At 43.0% G+C, this 23420-nt stretch overlaps 1 protein-coding gene and 1 long non-coding RNA gene across 6 annotated transcripts; one reads left to right on the forward strand and one right to left on the reverse strand.

The window, feature by feature from the left end:
- Positions 1-435: 435 nt before the first annotated feature.
- Positions 436-17377, reverse strand: CDV3 (CDV3 homolog). Of its 5 annotated transcripts, XR_008236385.1 has the most exons (6): positions 16901-17376; positions 14753-14832; positions 12483-12619; positions 11260-11422; positions 2531-2607; positions 436-1019 (listed from the first exon to the last, which is right to left on the reverse strand). XR_008236385.1 is itself a non-coding variant. In XM_052794942.1 (5 exons), exons 1-5 carry the CDS (start codon positions 17135-17137, stop codon positions 2583-2585), a joined length of 642 nt encoding a protein of 213 aa, XP_052650902.1. In that variant the 5' UTR covers positions 17138-17376; the 3' UTR covers positions 436-2582. The 5 variants fall into 5 exon arrangements, 4 of the variants coding, with proteins under 4 accessions (XP_052650902.1, XP_052650896.1, XP_052650914.1 ...); XM_052794942.1 differs by having other exon boundaries at positions 436-2607; XM_052794936.1 differs by lacking the exons at positions 436-1019; positions 2531-2607 and adding an exon at positions 2618-3202.
- A 189-nt stretch (positions 17378-17566) lies between these two features.
- On the forward strand, positions 17567-21704 carry LOC128145205 (uncharacterized). The gene is made up of 2 exons (XR_008236388.1): positions 17567-19413; positions 20008-21704. It is a non-coding gene; the product is annotated as an uncharacterized LOC128145205 (long non-coding RNA).
- Positions 21705-23420: the final 1716 nt, after the last annotated feature.

Raw genomic sequence — 23420 nt, forward strand, 5'->3', positions numbered from 1 at the left:
CCTTAAATCGCATTTTGAATTAACTTTGTGTTTCCCTGGCAATTCTCTGCTCTACCTCCAAAATGCTGCTTTGCATTGCAGGCATTTTAAATAGGTGGATGTCAGTAGGTGAGACTTAAGGGTCCTGTACTTTATTGTATTTTTTATTCTTTCCAGTCTGCAGAAGAAGCTGCTGTGGAAGGGTAGTACTGTTATTCTTGCTTTGCAGATAAGATACCACTCCCTTGACCCACTTAGCTAACCTTTAAAGAAGCCTTGGAGCTGTGCAGTTCCTGTGAATCCTGGGGGCAGGGTAGAAGGGGAGCAGCTAACATTGGACACGCATCAGCCCCCCCCGGAACCAGCACGCCGCTGTCCCTCACACCAACCAACTGCCACTGCAATGGCTTGAAGTTGCCGAAGAGACGGGGGGAACAAAATGACAGCAAGACAAACTTGGAGGTATAAATTCACTTGGTGCTGCCAAGATAAATTTATTTTCTTCAGCTTTCTTCACAGGAAACATCACAAAAGTGCTTTACAGAGTTTGATACTGTTACTCTAACATGGGACAAAAGGACAACAGGTGTGTGCGCTGCACAGTTAGAAGTTGTCATATGCAGAAGCCATGATAGGTAAACCAGGGTAAAAAAAATCTACTGACAAAAAAATATATATAGTTCAGGTTCTGAACTTAAATTATGACTATAAACATACAATTATATAAATATACAGGCACCATTAGGTTCCTGTGTTAACTGTGGGGGCCACACAGGGATTCTCAGGAGTAGATCATATTGTATTCTACTTTGCTGAAACGGTGTCTGCTGTGCTCATGGGGCTCCCAGCCAACCATTTTCCCAGGCAGACACTGTCCTTTCTTTTGCACTACAATAAGCACTCAAAATGGCTTTATCTTCATTTCTTCAGGTTATGTGTGGGGGCGAGACATTCTGGTACATTGCTAAAAGCAAATTCAGTTCCCTATTTTTTCACTTACAGAGATGTCCTCTTACTATTCTTCACTCAGTCATCTCTTCCTTAAAAAAAAATAAAAATGCCTTAGGCTAGACCCTGCTGTCCAGATAAGAGAGTTTTCTTTGAGCTAGAATGTTACCAGTCATGCAACCCTATTCTCTTTCATAGCTGAACCACGTTGTACTGTGACCAATGCTACTGCCTTCATTTGGCTGTATTCTGTGGGAATTAGGCTCCCGTGTAGCTTTTGAGGGTCTAGGTTTAAATTCTCCAAGGAGATCACATTTACTTGCTAAGCAGTTTTGCAACAGATGGAGCCATGTTTGTGATGCTAGAGCCCTGACTGAAGAAATACAGCATCACCAAGACTCAGTAGTTCTTGCTTATAGAGCTGCTTTCTAAAGATGTGGTGAATAATTCAGGCACCTGACTAGAAATCCTTGGCATGGTAATAATGTAGATGAACAAAAGAAGAAGGGAATACTCTAGAGGGTGAAGAAAGGTCAAATCAAGAGATTTTTGCTGGGCTTTGAGTTGCAGAAAAAGCAATTAGCAGAGCCAATTATCTAGAAAACACTGTCATGCCAGTTTACAAAACCAGTTTGCCTTTTACCTGATTCCCAGATTAAAGACACAGTGCACAGTCAGAGAACTATTCACTCCTGAAGGTTGCTGGGTGGTTAGTAAGTAACACAGTATGGATTTACAGCATCAAGACAGGGCTTTGGTGAGTGTAGCAGCAGAGATGAGTCAGCTGTGCAGGAGAGGGTACGAACAACTGTCCAATCTTGCTGCATCTGCTGTATTCCCCCCATCCCCCTCAGAAGTAACAAAAAAACCTCAGCTCCAATTTGCCAACTTCATAAACCCCCAGCAGCCACAGTTCATTTTGGCAGAATACTAGTAACTGCTGTAATAGAACACCTAACAGATACCATTTATCTGGATGCAAAATCCAAGGTACATTCTTCTCAACCACGTATCACTGTTAGTCCTCGAAAGCAGCTGTTCTCTGTGACACAATATTCTGATAGACAACGCAGCTCTTATGTGGTAGGCTATACGCCCTAACAGGCTTGAGTCTTCCCTTACAACACCTCCTTTGTATTTATAAACGTAGCATTACTGGTAAAAGCAGTCAGCACTTAAAAGACTTAACCTTAAAGTACAAGATGAGACGTGAAGAGATGAAACAAACCACAAAGACTAAGCCTCCCCCCCCAGTGTTGCTGCACTCATCTTCATCTCAAAACCTGTACTCTCATTTCCATGTCCAGCTATGTACCACAACAGGTATATTAGACTAAGCGTGGCTGGTTGCTGGTCGGAGACCAAGTAATACATCTGCTTCATCTGTGCCACAAACAAAGAGCAGAGTAACCCAGAAATTGAAAACAAGTTTGCTCTGGGCTTGTTCACTTGTGCTCAATTCTGGCTGTTGTATCTAGACTTCAAGTGAGAAGATCTCAAATCGAGTTTTAATGAAACTGATCTCAAGTGACAGAAATAACTCCACAGAATGAGTTAACCAATGAAGTTAAGCTCTGGGAGATCAGATTCACATATGCTTTACCTGTTTCTCAATGCATTTGTACTCTTGTATCAGCCTGTTTTTATGGTTTGAATCATTTTGGTATGGTTGTACATACTCTGAAAGAGATACAGTATAAGTGATTTATTTTAATTAAAAAAAGGAAGCTTATGACAACATTTTAACTAACAGTTTTCTGTAGGCAAATTATTTGAAATAAAACAGACAGTTACAACTCGATGACTTCAATGCTGTAACTGAGCTAGAAAGAAAATCCAATACAGAAGATAGGAGACAAAAAAACAGAACAGAAAAGGTCAGATTGAGTAATAGTTAGTAAGTGCATGCCATGCCAATCACTGTAAGAAGAGTGAATTACATACATGAAACTGAAGGCTTCAGCGTATCGGATGGCAAAAGCCAATGCCCACAGAGAATCACCAGGTTTGTGAGCACTGGGGGGAAGATGGCGATTGCCAGGGTAAGCTAACTCACTCTGTAAACATGGCAATTCAGTGGCAAGTGAATGTCAACAGAAAATAAACCCAAGGCAATGAACACTGGAAAGGCTTTAGAACTACTCATACATGCTCTGGTGGATTCTGAATTAGTTGTGATCTTTCAAGGGGACGATCTAGGCATCACCATGGACAGCTTGATGAAGACATCTGCTCAATGTGTAGATGCAGTCAAGAAAGCGAATAAGATGTTAGGCTGTATTAAAGACAGAACAATATGGAAAAATATTACAGCATGTATTTCTCTTAGACGTCCTCAACGAGCATTTGCTGTTTCATCAGCACCTTAAAAAAAGTAACATATTAGAAAAATACAGGGAAGAAAGTGATAAGAGAATGGTAGAAGCAGCTCTTCGTAGCTGGAAAGACAGTAAGACCAGGGTAGTTTATTTGTTAGGAGGGGAAAATTGATGATATATAACTTAAAAGTAATTCTCCTCCCCACCATATAGGGGGACACACCTCAAAGTCATTTTAAGCCACCTACCAATCTGTTGACCTCAATATCACTCGTCATCATCATCACCCTAAGTATTCCAAAAAGCCCCGTGTTAGTCTTTAATGCTTATTATTCAGCTAGTTAAGCATTTCCTCTGAAGCAACTGCAATAGTTCGTTGAAATTTAACAGTAATCTTTCCTGACAGAGAAATGTCACAGCTAATGCACATTAACAACTCTCTTAGAGGTGCTGCAATGATAAAAACGTCAGTAAGAGAGCTGCTGCGCCTCATCTCTGTCCAGTACCCTCCAGAGGTCTGACTTGTCTGCCTGCATGCCACCATCATGTTCTCTGCTTCTATTTGGAGGCCCCCTGTAAAAGCTGAGCGATGAACCTTGAAATCACCAGCAACAGCAGACAAGGGCATATTCATAAAAATTGTTTCTTCCTGTTCCTTCAGCTACAGTTAACTGATAAAATGGGAGATAACAGTAAATAGGGTAATCACCTCTACTGGATCTGCATCCCTTCCTCTCCTGCCCACCCGTCTGCTTCCCCCTCTCAGTTCTCTCTTCTGATCATTTCTTTCCTTTATCTGTTTCACAGAAACCTCTCCATGGGCAGCTATTTCCTTTTATTTTATTCCCTTCATCTCTTTCCTCCACAGCCTGCCTTCTTACCAGATTTTCAAAAGTTCTGACGTTAAGATTACTCTCTCTCTCATGTACCTGCATGCTACTTCAACTTAAATATGGGAAAGGATAAAGAGTAGGACAGATGTGTGTTTGTATGTGGAGAGGGGAAGAAAACTACATTCCTACTACAAAATACCACTTAGTATCCTGACACAAATACATACTTTCAGGAGTGAACATTTCTAGTTCACGTAATTCAAACAAACTTTAAAACAGCCACATTATAAGAGATGGCTATCAACTGTGAGCAGGGTTTTATTTCAGTCATGGGGTTTACAAAACATAGCAATATTGATTTTAATGTATTTCACATAAAACCAGAAAGTCTCATATTAATATACCACTCAGGTTGCACAGGTAATTAAAGAGAGGAAATACCAGTTAGAGTGCTCAGCCTGAACTTTTTCCTTACCCATACATACTAAAATAAGTCTAATTACATAATACTTCAATAGAACACATATTACGTTCTGTAGAAATGAGCCTTTCCCAAAGTAGTATTAAAATACTGTAGTGAAAGCTAATATAAAGATCTTCTAATACAAACTTTTAGTCCTCTGTAGCACCTTCCATTGGCCCCAGCCCTCGACAACGAACAGCTTTGGCCTCACAACACCCCTGTGAGGTAGGTTGTTGGGGTTTTTGGTACAGCTGGGGAAACTGAGGCAAAGTGAACCTAAATTACTTGAAGTTAACACAGCAGCTCAGTGGAAAACCAAGGCCAAACCCCACTCTGCTGGTCCTATGCTCTTGCTACAAAATGGGCTTGCTTCTCTTCAGTGCCCACAGTTGTTTTAGATGATACTTTCCATTCCAGTGTTCCAGATGCACTGCTTTTTCTGGTGATTCATTAATAATACTGTGATACGGTTTTAATATTTGTGTTCTGGCTAAGCAGCCCATTGAACTTCATTAACCTTGCTATATCAACATATGTTCTAAGCAACTGAACATAAACCCATGACATACGTACCATTAGAAGATGCTTCACAAAGCAGGAAATGTCTTCATAGCCATTTGAATTAGTGTCTCGGCTTTTTATCATGCAGAAGTGAAAAGCTTTCTTAAGTATGAAACAAGTTATTTCCTAATAAGATTGCTGAACTATCTTGGAATTTGTCCTTTCTCGGCTCTGTCTTTGGGCAACTGGTTAGACAGCTTTGTACCAAAGCAAAATTCTACCTTCTCTGTACAGGTTTTCCTAATTCTTTCCTTTAAAGGGATGCCTTCCCCAGGTACTGAACTTGAAACACTTAGTTGCTGATTTGAAGTCAGGTGGATCTGCCACTTGTGAAAGCAGCACTGACCCACACAGCACTTCTCCTATCCAGCCACTTGCACTCCGCTCCCTACCTCAGGCCATGCATTTAATACTATCATTTAGAAAACAGCCTTCCTAATCCCTCTCTTATACCTCCTGTGTTTTATTCCCATAATTTCCACTCTCCCTAATTAAAAAAAACCACAAAACTTCCTTTCTGTTTTATTTCACTTCAAACAGAACTACATTTGGTGCTTCAGAAGCCAAACTCTAGATACAGGGTAGACAGACTTATCTGAATCAGGATTGGACTCCTCAGTTCTCTTTTCTGCTGTCATGTCTTCCTCCATCTGCTAGAGCTTGCAGGTTCTCATGTGAATCCTGATACAGACAAGCTGACTTTCTAACTTCTGAAGAATTTATCAGCAAATGTATGTCAGATTTCCTCCCCCTTTGTACATACCTAATTTATATATCTGAAATTTAAATATGCATGTTCTTATTTTCTTGTATTCCCAAATAAAGCCCCTATTTACCATTAAAACCAATTTGTGAAATTAAAAGCTGAAAACAGAAGGGGACAATTTGGGAACTAAATTACAGTCAGGCAACAAAACCTGGATTGTGGCTATTCATACGTATTTTTAAGTACTTGAGGTGTTTTTGGTAAAATTTAGTTTCTTGGGCCTCCGATACAAATTGGTCATGTAAAATACGAGGTATTAATTTCTCTGACCATGTCAATATTAGGAAGAATAATATTACTACCTTGTAAATAAGCACCTTTTAAGCACATGAAGGCCTATTAGTCTAAAAAAAGAATCATCTGCTCCATTTTAGTCATGGTATTTGACAGAAAACCACAAGCAAGTTTAGAACCGCTCAACCAAGCTGAAATTAGAAAGACAAAAGAACTACTGCAAAAGCTCAGATAAGCAAACTCCAAGATGTGCAGCCCTATCAAATTTGTATTGTGTTTACTTGACCTAAACAGCACAGGTGTCTCAGCCATGTTGTGGTGATGAAAGAGTTTCCAAGAGCCACCAGATGCAGTCAGGCACTGTAAACCCTTGTCCCTGTGGAGTCAGGTCTCTAACACAATTTGTACCATTAAAAATTCATCTATTCCTAAATTTTGTAAGAGAGTTACTTTGGACATGACTGGTAAAGCTAGCTACAAAGACAAAACTGAAGTAGCAGGACACACGTCACTTTTGTCAATTCCTCTTCATTTCTGAGCAAGATTAACCAGGGCAAAGCTGAACTGGGCAGGAGGGTGGGGGTGGGGTGTGAGCAAACCTAGTCCTCTCTTACATTTATTATCACAGCTCAAGTAAATACAGATGCCAGATTCCTACAGTGGGCATTTGGGAAGTCCAACTTTATTAAAATTATCTAGGTTTTGGCATTTTAACATTCCTTAAATACAGACTGTATCACCAAGAACCACAAATCCAAGTTGTTCCTTCCCCAGTAAGTACTAGACATTTAAATGTTCTACTATACAGCTGTGTTTTTATTTTAAGACAGAGACAGTAAAATGGAACATTTAAATTGGAAATTAATAACTAACCACCATAAAAGCATGTTACAGGCTAGGTTAGGAAGTTCCTGAAGCGGCACACAACTGCATTTTACTGACTGGTACCAAGAATCTCGTTTCTACAACTGACAATCCTTCACTTATGGAATGAGCCTTCAACAAGGATTTTGAAGGAATGAAGTGGACATTCTTAGCATGCCTGGAATGAATGCAACAACAAACCAGATGAAGTTGGACTTCAGAGTCTCAAAAGCATACTGAGCTTCCACAGAGGACTGACTTTGAAAATTTCAGGCATGCAGAACAATTAATTGTTATAAGGAAGATACTGACAACTGGCATTTTGATAGTTGCTGGCAGCGGTATTTAACACTAGAAACACTTTAAATTAGTTTAACATTCTGTACTATGGAAACTGCTGCATTTCTGATTTTTTTTCCTTTATGCCTCCAGAAAGAACCTGGAATGATATGCTTAAGAAAAGCCCCCAAAGTAACACCTCTAGTTATCAGTAGCTGATGGACTCCAGTGACAGTAACCATCCAGAGGGGCTTTTTTGTTTGGTTTTTGGTTTTTTTTTTTTTCATTCTTTAATTTAGCAGAGCTACTTCCAAGTGAAAAGCAAATCAAAGCTTCATTCATACTTAATTCACAATCTCAAACCAGTCCTAGATGGTGGGAGTCAGAAGACACTCTGACAGGTAGCAAACTAAACTTCTATGTATAAATAAAAGTCACACTCATATGCACTGCTATAAGCTCTCAAACATAGCCCACCTGACCATAAGGCTGACTACCCACTCCACGGCCTGTCCCTTAAGAGATCCAAACGCTCTGTGTTTCCTTAGCTGTTGTATGATCATAAGCTAGAACTAAAGGTAAAGATTCATTAGACTCCAGAATCCATGTATATTTCCATTTTATTTGATTTGAAACTGTTACAGGGTTTTCTTGAACTGCCAGAATTCATGCCCAAAACCTCAAATAAAGACGGTACAATGGACAGTCTCATCTACCCTTCATACAGTAGACTAAAACTTGATTCATGTGCATTGGTGATCTCAATCACTTTAGAGCATCAGGAAAAGTGTTTTAAGACTTCACGTTTCTCCCACATCAAGTGACATGTCCATTTACCATGAATTCCACAGAAATCTTTAGTGACAAATCAACAGTTTTGCTGGCAAAAATGTTATTTTCAAGGAAGATACATGGCTCAGAGTCCAAGGTATTGGTATCAGTCTTTCAGTGGGGTTTTGTTTCCAAATGAAGTCTCCAATTCTAAGAATAGTCTCATGAGCCCTCTCTTTAATAGCAGCTTCTAGCAGAAGTTTTAGATACAGTTAACTCTGCAAGGGCAAGGCCAGTTCTAGTCTGTGCACAAAAGAACCAGGTGAAACCCCAGCCCCACTGAAGTCAACAGCAAAATTCCCATTGGCCTCAGAGAAGTAGATTTAAAGCGAGTCAGCGGTTAGTCAAAGGGAACCCAACCAGGCAATTCCTGCACTACCCTCATCTTCTGCACATACACACTACTCCCGCACACAAAAGCAAGTTTTGTTTTGTTCCCTTGTTTTTCTTGCCATTGGCAACTCTTATAGATATTGGGTCTATTTTTTGGCATTTACTCTGAGAAACCTCAACACTGGAGCACACCACTATCATATTTCATTTTGCTTCTGGTGTAACAATTCAGAGAAGACAAAAACAGTTATAGCAGGACACTTTTGGTACTTGACAGGTTTCATTCATCGAATCAGAGTTACAGGCAATGTTCTATATTCTTAGTGTATCAGTGCCATTTTGCCTACTGCCACTAAATTAAGTCAGAGATGACAACTTAAAGAAGTCACTGCCCTCCATTATCACTAAACTTCCTGACTTTGAATAAAGACCATTTATGAGTTTTAGTTAGAGAATTTCTGCCTCAAAAAGCCTGCATGCTTCACAGAAGTAGCCAAACAAATAAGGCTTTCCAGCTCTAGTTATCCCTCTGCATACTAAGTTATTGTAGTTATCAAGTAACCATTACTCTTCAACAAGCAAATAACTTTTTAATAGAGGAGAAATTTTTATCTAGTATCACTACTGCCACATATCTCATTTTTAACAATTTCTGAAGACTGTAGTTGGAGTCTGGATACCTCTGTGTCAAATCAAAACTCGTCAGTCTTAGTGCTTTAGGGTGAAAAAGACAAACCTCATGACAAAAAAACAAAATAAACCCTATTTCACTACAACATCTCATCATTATTTAAATATACTGCAATTTGATACCAGAAACAAGGCAGGTTTTTTTTTTTGTGGAGAATAGAAAAAAAAGCTTAAACAGACAACTGTGAAAACGGCTAACACAAACAGACCATTCAAACCCATAATTCCTCAAATCTGATACTGAATGAGTTTTAATTTGTTTTGCAGTTACTTCAGTACAGCTATCTAAAAAGGTAAACAAACTACAGCTCTGTTATACTTGGATAGTATGAGTGGTATGGTACGCTCCAGAAGTCTCTAGCAGGCTATGGCTACACGACAGGATTCCTCAGAAGGGGAACAGAATAGGTTTGTCATTAAGGTCACTTAAATCTTTGTTATAGCAAATTGGAACCAAATGGCTGACTTCTGCAGGATTTCTGACAGGAATCCAGTAGAGCTGGTTTCAAGTTTCAGGTGGCCACTAAAACAGCTGTAACCTTCTCTTCCAGAAGTTGTGATCCACATGGTGTCCACAATGAGTGCAGCAAGTCTGAGGTAGTCAACCTTTACGAAGGCTCAGTATCTGAACATAAAAAGATTTTGAAATGACCACTGGCTGCAGGTATCTTTCTGAGCAATTAAAGAACACTGGTGACTCTTGTTCAATCATTTACATTAATTTGCCCCACATCCAATGGAGAAGTTGTAACATATTATGCTTCCATAGTGCAGGAGAACCAATCACTTACGCCAAAGTAGTCTGCACTTGCTGCAGTAGATCCAGCAGAAATAAGGTGGCACGTTCATCATAGCCGTTAGCTGTAGTTTAGTTACCTTAGTAGAAGGGTTACCAAAAAAGCATTCCTTAATTGTACTGTGTATGCAGCTCTACTGATCCCCAAGCACAGCATACTGGTTGTCTAGCTGAAGTTTAAGTGCCTGGTTTTTTGAGACCTCATCCCTACCTCTAGTTTTGTGTTTTACTACTTCAAAGCTCTTCTCCATTTCTTTATCCCTAAGGGAAAATAAATGTAATCAGTAAATATCTTATCACTAGCTTGTGAGTTGTGAATTTCTAGTCGATTTCCACCCCATCCCAACAAAAGCATTATGAACACAGAACACTAAGGTCCAGAGTTTTAACAGAACAGCCAAACATTCCCAAAGCAAATCTTGTAAAAACCTTATCTCCAGAGTCAAGCTCATCACCCAGTACAATTTAGATTACATTCTAAATTTCAGTATTAGCATTCTTAAAAGTAAATTTAAGCACATTTATGAAAAACAGGTTTTAGAAAGCAGAAGCCCATTTCTAGAATGCTCACTCAGAGTTTCATCTTAGCTCAATTTGCACCATTCAAACCCTAAAGCATCAATGACAGCATGTCTCATTTGCGAAGCAGACAAAGCCACACACACAAAAAAAAAAAGAAACAAAGCTTCTGCTAGGCTGTATTAGTCAGTAACACAGCAATCAGAAAAAACAAACAAAAAAACCCCAAACCCCAAGTGAATTAGGTATTGGCCTAGCTATCTCTTCTGTAGGGAATGAGGTTATGGGGAGATCAGGACTCAAAAGCAGGATGAGACTCAAGTCTTCAGCACCCCAAAACACAAAACACTTCAGCAAAATTGGGGGGCTCATTGTAAACCACAGCTCAGACAGCAAGTTTATTGATTTATATTTGTATTAAACCCCATTCCTCCATTTAAGTTACCGTCGCACCTCTAGTGAGAAGGCAGTGTGCTCAAGACATCCTACTCATGCCTCCTGACGGTAGTAACACAGAGCCTCACCATGGCTAGTATCTCAGGGAACCAGATGCTATCAAGCACAGAAATATTCTGCTTCAGGGAAATCCTTCAGCAAGTCAGCAATAAGGTAACTGGCAGTCTTGCTCGGCTATCTCACTGGGCTATGTCCTATGAAAGTTATTTCACAGGAAGCCCTTCCGAGAGTTGGAAAACACAGCTAAGACCTCTCCCATATCTCTTTACCAAAAAGAATAATTTCTTAGTTATTTCCTTCCTCTGTGGAAAGATTCAGGCTTAAGCCCTAAAACAAAGTAAGAACTTGGAGAAGGCAGTTAAAATAGGGACTTAATGGAATGTACTTACTTTCGACTGTCTACAAGCTTGGCGGTGGACTGCAGTGATGGAAACTGCGTATCACTATAGATTTCTGGTGGTCCTTGCTGTGCTCTCCGTGGCCTGCCACCCTCCCTGGCACCAGGCGGCCTGTATACACCACCGGTCTGAACTGGTTCTGGGGTTTCTGTAACTAGTTATAAGAACAAGATTTAGACGAGAGAGTAAGTTTGCATTCATATCTGAAAAAAACCCCACAAATAAAAAAAAGAATCTTACAATTATGTTTTGCACCTTTTAAAGTGCTGGAAGCAAATATTTTAGACAAGGCAGGAGATCAGGTGTCACGTAATTTAACATATACTTAGTAGTCAAATTAAAATGTGGCTCCAGTATACTGCCTTACAAAGTTCAGGGAATCAAAACCACTGATGAGGACTTCACGTCCCTTATTTACAATTTATTAGCAGCTTACATTTAAAACTAGAGATTTAAACACATAATTATATATTTGCCAAATCTTATTTAAAGCACCTCTCCAGATACAGAAGAGAATATCCAAATAGTTCGTATTTAAGGTAACAATCTACAATGAAATAACACTGATTAATTAACTCTACCTCCTTGCCTATACAAACAAGAAAACACACAGCAGGCCACTTTTCAATTAATTTCTCAATGGAAGAGAATAGTCTGAACTCAGATCACAGCTAAGTAGTTTATCTCCGCTGATACTAATAAACTGTATTTAATCAAAACTGAAGTCCTATCCCAGTTCAAGAATCAATTTTGCAATGTCATGTTCTCTGTACCAAAGAACTGATCTGAAAAGCGTACTACTAACCATGGAACCCTACTCAAGAACTGCCATATCAGACATCAAATATTGGTTAAACATCCACTTAATTGTCAAAGCAATATTTTTAGATCAGCAGAAATGCTTCCAACAGATATTTTGCAGATTGCAAAGTAGAGGGATCTCCTTCAAAGATGGAATGCTCCCCCACCCCCTTTCAAAGTCAGAAATAAAAATCCCTCCATTCATGTTTATTTAAACAATCTGACAGTACTATCAATTCAGTTCCTCAGATCCCTTCATGGGAAAATTTCCTCATTTGCTAGTAGGCCAAACAAGCCATTAGTATGTTATAAGGTGCCTGAATAGGAACTGATCCTTGAGCTCTACCCTCTGAGCAGCTTAATTCAACCTGATACACTTCTGATGGGAAAAAAACAACTCGAGTTAAATTTACCAATTGGTTCAACGATAGGTGCTGGTGCAGGAGCTGACTTGTTCCAAGGACCAGATGATCTGTCTACACCACCACCAGTCTCTTCCCAGTTGTCACCAGGTTCTTCTCTTTTTTCACTTTCATCATCTTCTTTTTCACTATAAAAGAGAAACGGTAAGCAGCATTTTACAAACAGGTTTAAGATTTGCCAGAGATTACACAATCACCACAGACAAGACTTCACGGCTGCTGTGCTGAAGATACTAGATTTAACCAGGCTACATTAGCCCTGTAACCACTGTATTAGTACTTCCACCTGAACAATTTTTGGCACACTGCTACACAACTTGGCAACTGAGAAGGAAAAAAGTTCTTAAAAAAAGACAAATTCAAACTGTACTAAGTGAAATAAATCGATTTCTTATTTTGAGCTTAAAGACTTTTCTCATACTAAGAGAATCATGCATTTGGAAGTGATGAGAAGATAAAGCAGGAAAGTGCTACAAGTCCAGCTTCCATAAACTGCTTTACTCAAGAGGAAGAAATTGTGGAGAAGTAGTGACAGAAAGCAAGTCCTGAGCTCCCTTTCCCTATAACCACAACCACCTGAGAAACACTCCTATATTACCCATACAAATATCACCTACAAACCGACCCAGATTTTTTTTAAGGAGGCAATCAAAAAATACAGACAGAAAAATATGCCATTTTTTAAAGATAAATCCTATGCAAAAGCCTGACTGTATTTTATTTGGACTATTTGATTTTGCACAGAAATAGTCGGAGACTCAAAATAATTTGCTATACAAAGCTAGTACAGAAAGCAGTGTGGTATAATGGGACATACACGGAGAGTGAGGCTGTTAAAAAACCCAAGACACTGATCTGAACAGCAGCAGCAAAGCGTGAATACAGAAGTTTATAATACACCCAATCCTACTAATCATAATCGGATAAGCTTTCTGTATAAGTAATAATCAGAGAACAGTTAAAAATACCTATCATTTCTGAAAATTAAACAGCCTTTCACTGTTCATCCAAATACAGTAACAATTATAGTAAGCTGGACCGAGGGCCTAAACACATCACTGTTCTATTTTAAACTAGTCAGAAGCAGATGCCTACAGACTGGCTAGAACAAAGTAAGTAATACATAACATCCCACCCCCACTCGATACTCTGTGTCTTATTTTCAGCAAAGAGATCTCCAGAGCTGGGTAATTTATAACCTCCAGTGGGTTTTTCTTCCATTTACTTCTCCACTCTCCCCTTGAATCCACTAACTGAGCAGTTACAAAATCCTGTGTCAGAAACTTCCACATGCCTGAAAATCTGCCACAGCATCAAAAGCATTCAGAATGCCAGCCTTTGTCTGGAAAACCAAAGTACTCGCTTTCCAATCAAACAGTACTAGCAGTCAGTGAAGCAGCAGCCCACTTGTTACTTGTCCATTCATACATGTGATGATCTGCTGCGACACTTCAATGGTACAGAGAGGTTGTGGACCAAATACGTGTAAACGGCCTAAAAGAACTAGTTAACTGAAGTTAATTAACTGAGGGGGGGGTAAAAGAAAAAAAAATAAAAAAACCAAAGAATATGTAAGACCTGCTCAAACATTTAGCAGAAGAAAGCATCTATTGCACTGGTTACAGGTAAGATGATTTTAAGATGGCATTATTCTGAACATCATCAGTACCTGGACAATGAGAATTACGTGACATTCTCAGTCTAAGACTAAGGTCCTGATGAAACGTTTTTCTTAACCAGGACAGACTTAAGTAGACTTACTTTGGACCAGACTACAGGAACAATCTAATGAAAAAGCAAAGAATCTTGGATGAGACTTATAAATGCAGTCCTGTGGGATCTTGTCATGGGATACTAATTTTAACAACTATATTTTTGGGTTTTTTTGAAATAAAAATGCAATGGTTCAGGAATTCACTCCCCAAACTGAGATGCTGAATAATGCTTAATAAACTGAGTCAGATACCCTTTCAGGGGTCAAATGATTCAGTGAGAGTTACTATGCTGCACTCCTCTCTGAGGAATTCCAACTTTACTATCTTTATGGAGGGGAATGTTAGGCATTTGTAATAAAAATCTGAGACCCAACCAAAACAGAGGGACCTAGAATATCAACAGAGGTTTAGAAAATAAAGAGAACGTCGGCAGAAACACTTCAAACCTCTGTTTAACTAGACTCCATGAAGGCACTCTGAAGGAAGAACGTAGTTTTTAGACATAGGTAATGGTTATATTGGAGAGAAAAAGAAAAAAAGTAGTACCTTATTTGCATGGACTGAACTCTAAGACCACTATAATCAATTTCTTCCTTTTGCTCAAACTCCTTCCAATCATCCTCTTCCTGTAAGAGAAGAAAAATATAAGCTGTTACCGTCTTTACACTGAAGACAGAAAAGAAGAATGTAACTAAGATAATACAAAGAAAACTAAGATTGAAGGTGCAGTTCCATAGGAAACTGATCCGTGTGCACCAATGCCAAGAGGGGAAAGGATTCCACTCCCTCCTCCCCTAACTTACTGTATGTCATCTAGGATGCACTTGTGAGCCGACTCTAACTCACTAGAACAGCTAAGAAATGCCCAGGCAAAAAAGTCATTCAAGTGAAAGAAAACCACATCATCACAGTAAAAATCCAGCGGGAAGCCAAGGGACAACACAAAGTAGGGAACAAGACCATGCAATCAAGACCAGGCAAATACAAGGGCAAGACCTCTCCCTTTTCCTAACAGTAAGCTTTTATGACAGCTTGAATGCACATGAAGCTTTAGATTTGCTTTTCCATCACCTATATCAAGAGCCAAACAGTAAAGAACATTTGGAATAGCTTAGAGCATTTATGACAAAGATTAATATTGGTACATTTGACTCTTCCACATTCACAACCACATTTACAGCCTTTCTTGTTTTCTTAATAATGTTTTTGTAATAGTGAAAAGGTCAGCTTCAAAACCACAGCAATCTTAGTACACAAAAATAGTAGAATACTAGTCTTAGGAGAGCACCGCTTTAAGGTTTTAAGAGGGGAGTTTGATCACGTGTTTGTGGAAAGAGGGACCCACCTAAGCAGAGCTGTCCTACGGTGTAATCAGCAGATTCTGGGGTTATTAAGGTAGGCCAGAAATGGAGCAGAACAGAGAAGCAGTCCTCCCATGTTCCTACTTGCAGCTTTAAGACACACACAGTCTAATTAGTAGTTTACATAATTCCTACACCCTACATGAAATGCAGTTAAATTGCTTTAAATACAAAGACCATGCAAGCAAGGTCTGCCGACGGTATAGCCCCCTTTCTGCTGAACAGCTGGGAATGCAGCTTCTTGTAGGAGCCCTGTCCTAGGATCTTCTACATTATCAACCTCTAGCAGGAAGTTTTTGACCTGCTTTAAAGCAACGGCAGAAGTAGAAAGTGACCTCATGTTACTGCACCACATGCTGAAGATTCAGTCTTTTGGAAGAGTGTGAGTCTACAGCTCTAAAATGTTTTGAGATTTCTTATATTCCCATCTCCATGGAAACATCACAGTTTCCAAACTAATGTACCTTTCACGTTTAACGATCTTTATTTCTAATCCAAGCGCAAGCTTCTGTCAAAATCAGACTCTATTTGACAAGCAACTGAGCAGAAGAGCAGCTGAAAGGTTACCACTGACCTTGGTCTACTTAGAAAGCTACTGCAGGTGTCAAGCTCCCCAAGTTAAACACCATCAGGAAACAGCAGAGCATTTCTTAAAACTCGTTTTAAAAACCTACAGCTCATGGCCAGCTGTAAGGCACCAACTCAACTACGAGCACTTAAGCTTCTCTCGCACTCTCATCGTTTCACTGTAATACGGTACAAGAAAATTGCTGGCAGTAAAAACCCTTCCTGGCAGGAAGGCAAAGAGCTCGGCGTGCTTCGCCTGCAGAGCCAGGGGACCTCATCGCCAACGTCCGCAGGCCACACGCCACAAACCCAGGTGGCCGACGGAGGCCACCTCCCCACCTCCGGCCGCTGCCCTGCCCCAACACCCGCAAACCAGGGATTGCTGGGCAGAACCGAAGCCGCAGACCGGGAACCGGCACCGCTCTCACAGCCCCTCCCCCCCCCCCCCGCGCCCTCCACGCGGGTACAATCCGCCTTCCGAGCAGAGGCCGGGGCAGGGCGGGTGCGAAGTCCGCCCGGCCCGGAGCCCGCCGGCCCTTCCCGCCCAGCGGCAGCGCCCGCCCACCGGCTGCGGGCCGCGGCCGTCCGCATGGCCGGGGGAGGGGGGGGGGGGGGGGCGGCGCCGCTCCCGCGGGCCGGCGCGGGGCGCCCCCTGCCGGCAGGAAGGCGCCGCCCGGGCCGGCAGAGGAAGCCGTGACCCTCCCCCCGCCCCGCCGGAGCGGGCCCGCTCCCCCTCGCCCTCGCCCCGACCCCGTACCGGCCGCACCTTGGTCGCCGTCTTGGCGGAGCCAGCGTTGGAAGAGGCGGCCCCGGAACCGCTGCCCTCAGCCGGGCGGGGTCCCCCGGCCGCCGCCACAGCCGCCCCCGCGGCGTTCGAAGCGGGGTTGGAGGCGCTGGAGGAGGAGGCGGCGGCGGCGGCCCCTCGGCTGCTCTTCTCCTTCCGCTTCTTCTTGTCCCGCTTGGCGAAGAAGTCGTCGAGGCTCCTCTCCTCGGTCTCCGCCATGGCGGCCGCTCCCAACGGCGGGGCGAAGTGTGTGTGTGTGTGGGGGTGGGGGGCGTCCCGGGCCAACAGGTGAGCCCCGCGCAGCGGCGGCGCGGCCTCCCGCCCCTCGCAGAGGGGAGCGAGCGCGGCCGCTAACGGCTGCAGCTGGCCGGGCCCGACACGCCCGGCGGGAGGAGGCCTCCGCGCCCCACGCTGGCGGCCGCCGCCTGACACGGCCCAAAAGAGAGGAGGGAGGAAGGGAAGGTAGGCGGCGCGCCGCGGGGCCGGGCTGAGGAGGGAGGGGGCGGAGCCTTCTAATCCCTCCCGCGCATGCGCCCCGGCGCCCCGGCCAATGAGCGGAAGGGAAGGAAGTGCCTGCCGGCCAGTCAGAAGTCTCTAGGGGCAAGCCGCCTGACGTCGCGGCGTAAGAATGCGCGACGGGCGGGGAGGTGGCGGCGCGGCTGGGGATTGGCCGAGCCGGGCGGGGGGGAAGGCGCGCGGGGGTCGGTTGGGCGGGGCGGAGGGCAGCCCGGCGCGTGCGCCCGGAGGCCGTTGCCCCTCGCGCGCCGGCCTCCGCCGCTTCCGCCTTCCCCTGAGGAGAGCCGGCGGGGCCCGTGGGCGGGCTGGCAGCTGGGTCGCGACCGGCCGGGGCTCCTCGGGAGACCGTCGGCTGCTCCCCGCGCCGGGGCAAGCCCTTCCTGGGAGCCCCGGTGTGGGCGGGGGGGGGGGGGGGCTGTCCCTACGGAGCGCCGTGGGAGCTGCTTCCGAGGAGGCCGAGAGGGCCGCTGGAGCGGCCCCTGCCTTCAGCCAGGCCTCCCGGCTCCGGGGGCTTCTGGGCCGGCCGGGTTCGTGCCCCGCTCCCCACTCTGGAGGCGAAGTGGCGTTTGCTCTTAGCGTGGGCCGAGACGACTAAGGCTCTTCCCGCCGCCCCCCCCCCCCCCCCCCCCGCGCCCGGGAAAGGGCCGTGCGCTTACACTGTCGTGGGTAAAGGATGCGAGGAAGTAATTGAGCTTTCAGCTGGGAATTGGTGTGGTTGCGTGAGTAAGGCTTGAAACGCCTCTCTGTCTGGGATGTCCGGACGTGCCGGCGTGAACTTCCTAGCTGCCTTCCTGACCCGTGGCGAAGTATCTGCTGGGAAACAACCTTCACAGGGGCTGTCTGCAGGCTGTCGCCACTAGCTTTGTGTGCTGTAGTGACCTTTAGCTCTGGAAAACCAAACCACGGGTGTTTAGAAAGTTCACCGTGGCTTCAAAATGCATTCTCAAAAGTTTTGAGGCAGGACATCTTGAACAACAGCCTCAGGCTGTCATGAGTCATAAATAATTACATGAAACATTGTTTCTGATGACTGACTTTGTTGGTCAGGCACCAAAAGGAGACAGATGTTCCTGCTGCTAAAGCGTGAGCCCAAACGAGAATTACCTGTCAAATAAGCATTGGTTTGTATTATAATAATATAAAAGCAAGCGTGTTTGTATTCTTGATTTATTTAGTATTATTTTATGCTTTGTAATATTTTCTCTTGAAATCATTATGTACATGTGTATATATTAAGATATAAATGAAAAGTTTTTCTGGACTTTGGAGAGTGTTTGACAGTCTCTTTAATCTGTGTCCATGAAAATACTGTTATTTAGTGTTTTCCATCCATAATTCTCGGCTTCTTTGAAGAAACAGGGGAGGTGCTATTGTCATATTGCAGAAAGAGGTTAAATACTCTGTGTCTTCTTGAAGCGTTTTGTAGCCATAACTGAATCTCTACGGTCAAATGTTCTGCATTTGGGAGATTTGTTACAATCCACTTTTTATGTCTGTCATGCTGTGTTCTTCCTATATTTCTCACCTACCCTTGACGTTCTGTGCACTTACAGGATTTGATCCCCTACAGAGCAGGCCCTGAGAACTAAAAATTGCAAGGACAACAGTTCATCTGGTAACACCGAGAATGCTGCGTGATCAATGACTCTTTCTATTTCGTGACAGAATAATTACTGATGTAGAAAGCAAATTTGGTAGCCAAGTCTCATTTTCTGTGCCTCCTTGGTGCACCCGGGCTCCTCTCCTACTCCCTTCGGTGGATAGAAGGTCGCGTGGAAGATGTGACACAGGACAGCTGAGCGTGAAAGAGTGTTTGATGTTCCTTTTGTCGAAGTGCTGTCTTCCCTTGCGTTTGTACTCCATTACTGCCCAGGAAGCTGACATACCTCCGCACTGCACCATGCTGTGACTTGCAGCCTCAGCACTGATAATAATATGCAACTAAGCAGACAATTTGTATCCCTCAGCTTTTGTGGTAGGTAAGCTAACAACGGGCATTAAGTACAGTGCTGTGTCTGATTCTGAGCTACACTTTTTTTGAATTTCAGCAGCTGGTAAAATATTTTTATTGCATTATTATGGATAACCCTTAGTATCAGGCTGAAGACTGCGAACCTGATGCCTTTTTGCTGTTTTTAGTGCCTGCGTCACTGTCCCTTGCAAACACAGTACTGCAAGGCTGGAATGACCAACTCTGGATTAGAAACTTAGTACCTGTCAGGAGCAGAGCACCAAGAAACATTTCAGCTGTTATATCTGGAAAAGACTCAGTGGAAACCATGGAAAATAGCAGCAACATTTTAGGCCTCGGAAGGCTTAGATCCAGATTTAAAGACATGTCTCAGTTGGCACTTTAAAGGAAGTATTAGTTATGCAGTTATGCTTGGATTTGCCTCCCACCTCTGGTTTTATTTTTATGTGAAATTGTGAAAATGTGCTGATGCACAGCATTTGTAGTTCTCTGTGAATGCATTGCTTTAGCTTTTATGGTTAAGATTGTTGCTTTGTAAAATGTTAGATGCAGGAAAAAAAGGTCAGTGTTTCTGTTTTTTCTTTTCCTCTCTCAAATTCAGCAATCCTCAATACTTATGCAGGGGACATCTGGCTGAAGAATGGCTCGCAGGTATGGACTGGCAGAAGTAATGTTTGTAATGCAAGGAATATATCCAGAATGCCACATCGCTGTGATGGGAGCATGAGCTCAGCAGACGGCTTTCTTTTGTACTACATGTCACTGTCCTGTGTGACCAACCTTTGGCAAGACACAGTGCTCTGAATGCCTCTGCTCAGGTGCATGTTTACCCGGAGGACTCCAAGGACTTTGTCTCCTTCCTCCCCCACGTTAGCCGTGCACGCTACAGCATGCCTGCTGTGGCATACAGTGGTGTCCGTCCACCTCTCATCGCCATCCTCTAGCTATGATGAGTCTTGCCATGATGCTTTTCCCTGTCCTTCTTGGTGCCTTTTATAAAGATGGAGGAATGAAGCACTATTGCATGTAGGGGAAATGATGCAGCAGCCACTATTTATGTGGGGAAACTGGAAAAAGGAAAGCCGAAGTGAGTTGTGGGTGATGATGCAAATCCTGGGCAAGAGTTAGGAGCAGACTTCTTTTTCCAGTCACCCCGTGTTTTGTCTTACCCTTGTTTCTTCGTACCTGATTATCTCTGTTCTGCAACATGAAGGTGATAGCACTGCAAACTGCTTTGACATTTGCAGAGCACAAGCAGGGGAACACTTCATTCGATAACTCTTAGGCAGACGCCTGCTTAAGGAAATTGGAGAAGGTGCCCGTAGGTGCAGAGCAGCTTGCAGAAGGGTTCTGGTGGAGTCCTTGCCACAGCATGGGCCCTGGTTCTCTTCAGGAGTTTAACTTTCCTATCAGCTTTGGGGTGCTAAGAGTTTGCTGTAATTTCAGACCTCTACAGCCAGAAGTGTTACCGTGCCCCTTTCTCCACCAGCAACTGCCAGCTGAAAGCAGGCAGTGGTGGCAGCAGTGCATGCTGTTTTGTTGAAATACTAAATTTTACACAATACCAGCTTGAAGTCACCTTAAAAATAATTTTTTAACCATAGAAATAGTATAATAATGCTTATGCTAAAATGTAAACAGTAGGATGATAGGCCAGAGTACCAGTTCCTAGCTGGTGGGGTATGCTGCTACTCGGTGTGCAATGTGAAATGAAGCATGGGCTGGCACCCTCTGCTTCCCCCGAGGATGCAGCAGCATGTGTTCAAGCTGCGGTGCAGAAGAGGCTGCGCCTGGCTGAGGAGGAAGATGAAGTATGCATGTGGTTTGACAGTACAGCTAATCGGACCTAGTGACTAGCTGTTGCCAAGGGGGGCGGCTGTGTTTTACAGCCCTGACTAGTCTCTTTCCCCACTCCGTCCCTGTGCTGCTACTGGTACGTGTTTGACCCTGCAGTGGCCTGATTCAGGGAGCTGAGTGGCAGGAAAGTTTCCCTGCATTTTGCAGGGCTAATTTTCTGCTGATCTTGCTTCCTGAACTGTCTCCTGAGACATCAGACAGGTGTTGGTGCTAACACAAAACAGGGTGATGGGAAGGCATAGCAAGGGAGGGGGAGCAGAAATACTCTTCTATGCAGCAGCTGGCTGTTAGATTGTGTTTTCTGTACCTTCTGACTGCATCCTGAGTCCTCCTAACAGCAAATGTTACAAATGCCTACGTGGAAATACGGGTGTGAGATACATACTGTAGTAGGAGATAATAAAATCTGGTTTTGGTTTTCTTAGGAAAACCAGTTGGAAACGTGTTAATGTGTATTTAATATAGCAACTGCTAAACTAGAGGATAAATATAAAGATAAATCAGTTTATGAACCTTAGCACTGACAAATAGTCATGAAAGCCATTAGTCTTTCATGGTCTCAATCTCCCATCTCTCTGGGATGGTGAAGACCATTAACGCTTAGGTAGCGTTCAGGTTGGCAAGGCATGCTGGAGGGGCTTCGCAGCTAGCTAGGTAGCTAGTGGCAATCTGTGTAAAAGTAGAGGTTTCTTCACAAGACCATTAGTAGGAAGGCACTTTGTTTTACAAGGGCCAGATGTGCTACATTTGACTTCTGATGAGCTATTTGCAAAAATAATCTTTTAGTGGCTTTTGGTCTTTGCTAGGGATAGAGAGAAAAGCTACTGGAAATTCATTATTTATGCTTAGATGCTTCCTTCTTTTCCAGCCGTTTCCCCGTACTGGATTACCTTGATGATTTTGCAAGAAACTATTTCCATTCCAATGAATAAACATCTCAGTAGGAATCTAATCTAATTTTTATGAAATATGCTGGATCTTTTGAACCTATGATCCAGGTTTTGCTGGAACAAGAACTTGGAATGGCATATAAGAATCTTTAAAAAATCCTTCCTTTCACATCACAGTATGATTGTAGACTCATAATTTCACCAGGTTTATCTCTGTCAGTGACATTTATAAAGAACAGTTTCACAGTGGGATAGCCAGCAGTGTTTTTTCATACCTGAAGCATCACTAGAAAATAATGAAGAGATCTGATGTCGCACTGTATATTTTTGTGCTATACGATTCATTTGATTCTTTATAGAAGCTGCTGTCTATAATTACAGCACACGTGAGAGAGAAAGAACACCTGAAAACTTATCAGGGGGCTGCTATGAAAAAATACACAAATCATTTGTAAATTCCCTCTTCTTGCTGAAATCTTAGAGAAACTGTTGTCTCTTACGTGTCAGGAGTGAGGGGGAGATTATGTTTCACTAATGTCAAAAAGTGACCGTTCCTAGATAGCATCTAGTTAACAACAGCCCGAGGGTCTGTGCCTTCTCATTGCTTGTACCACCGTTTATGCACATTGTCTCTCATCATCACTATTCTTGATGGAGTCTCAGCTTGATAAATTCTGCACTGATATGTAAGAAGGTGTTATTGCTGCTCTGAGGAGCCTGCATTCTGTGAGAAAAAAGGGGAATCTGTCATCATCTGCCTTTCTTTTTTGGTTGTTGTTGGGTAATCTCTTAATCCAGTAATATTTTGATCAAAATCTTGCAGGTGGTACATGTCAAATGGCCTTTTTGCAGAGATTAAGTGAGGAATTGTTTGTCAAGTAACTGTATCGGGAAGGATTTTCCATGTGTGGGGGAATGTGCAGGGAAAGGCCTGACAACCCTTGTGTGCTGATTCCTGTTATTCACTGGTGGATCAAGTATAGTGGGTTCGGCGTGTATTTGATTTTATCAGTCATTAAAACTGTTTCAATTAAAGATCAAGATATCTGCAGACTACCTCTCATACATGCTGTATGCCATTATGTTCTCTAACATACGCCATTTCTCAGTAGTCTTTGGAGTCCACGTAATGAACTGTGTTGTCACCCTGCGTAACCGTTGGTACTGTAAAGTCCTAATCCAACAAACACACGTATGGCCAGCTTCGTTCCTGTGCAGGGACTTGCGAAGGAAAGCCAGCCATCTACCTAAGATTTTATGTGATAGG

This window comes from Harpia harpyja, chromosome 1, assembly GCF_026419915.1.
Source record: "Harpia harpyja isolate bHarHar1 chromosome 1, bHarHar1 primary haplotype, whole genome shotgun sequence".
Classification (NCBI taxonomy): domain Eukaryota; kingdom Metazoa; phylum Chordata; class Aves; order Accipitriformes; family Accipitridae; genus Harpia; species Harpia harpyja.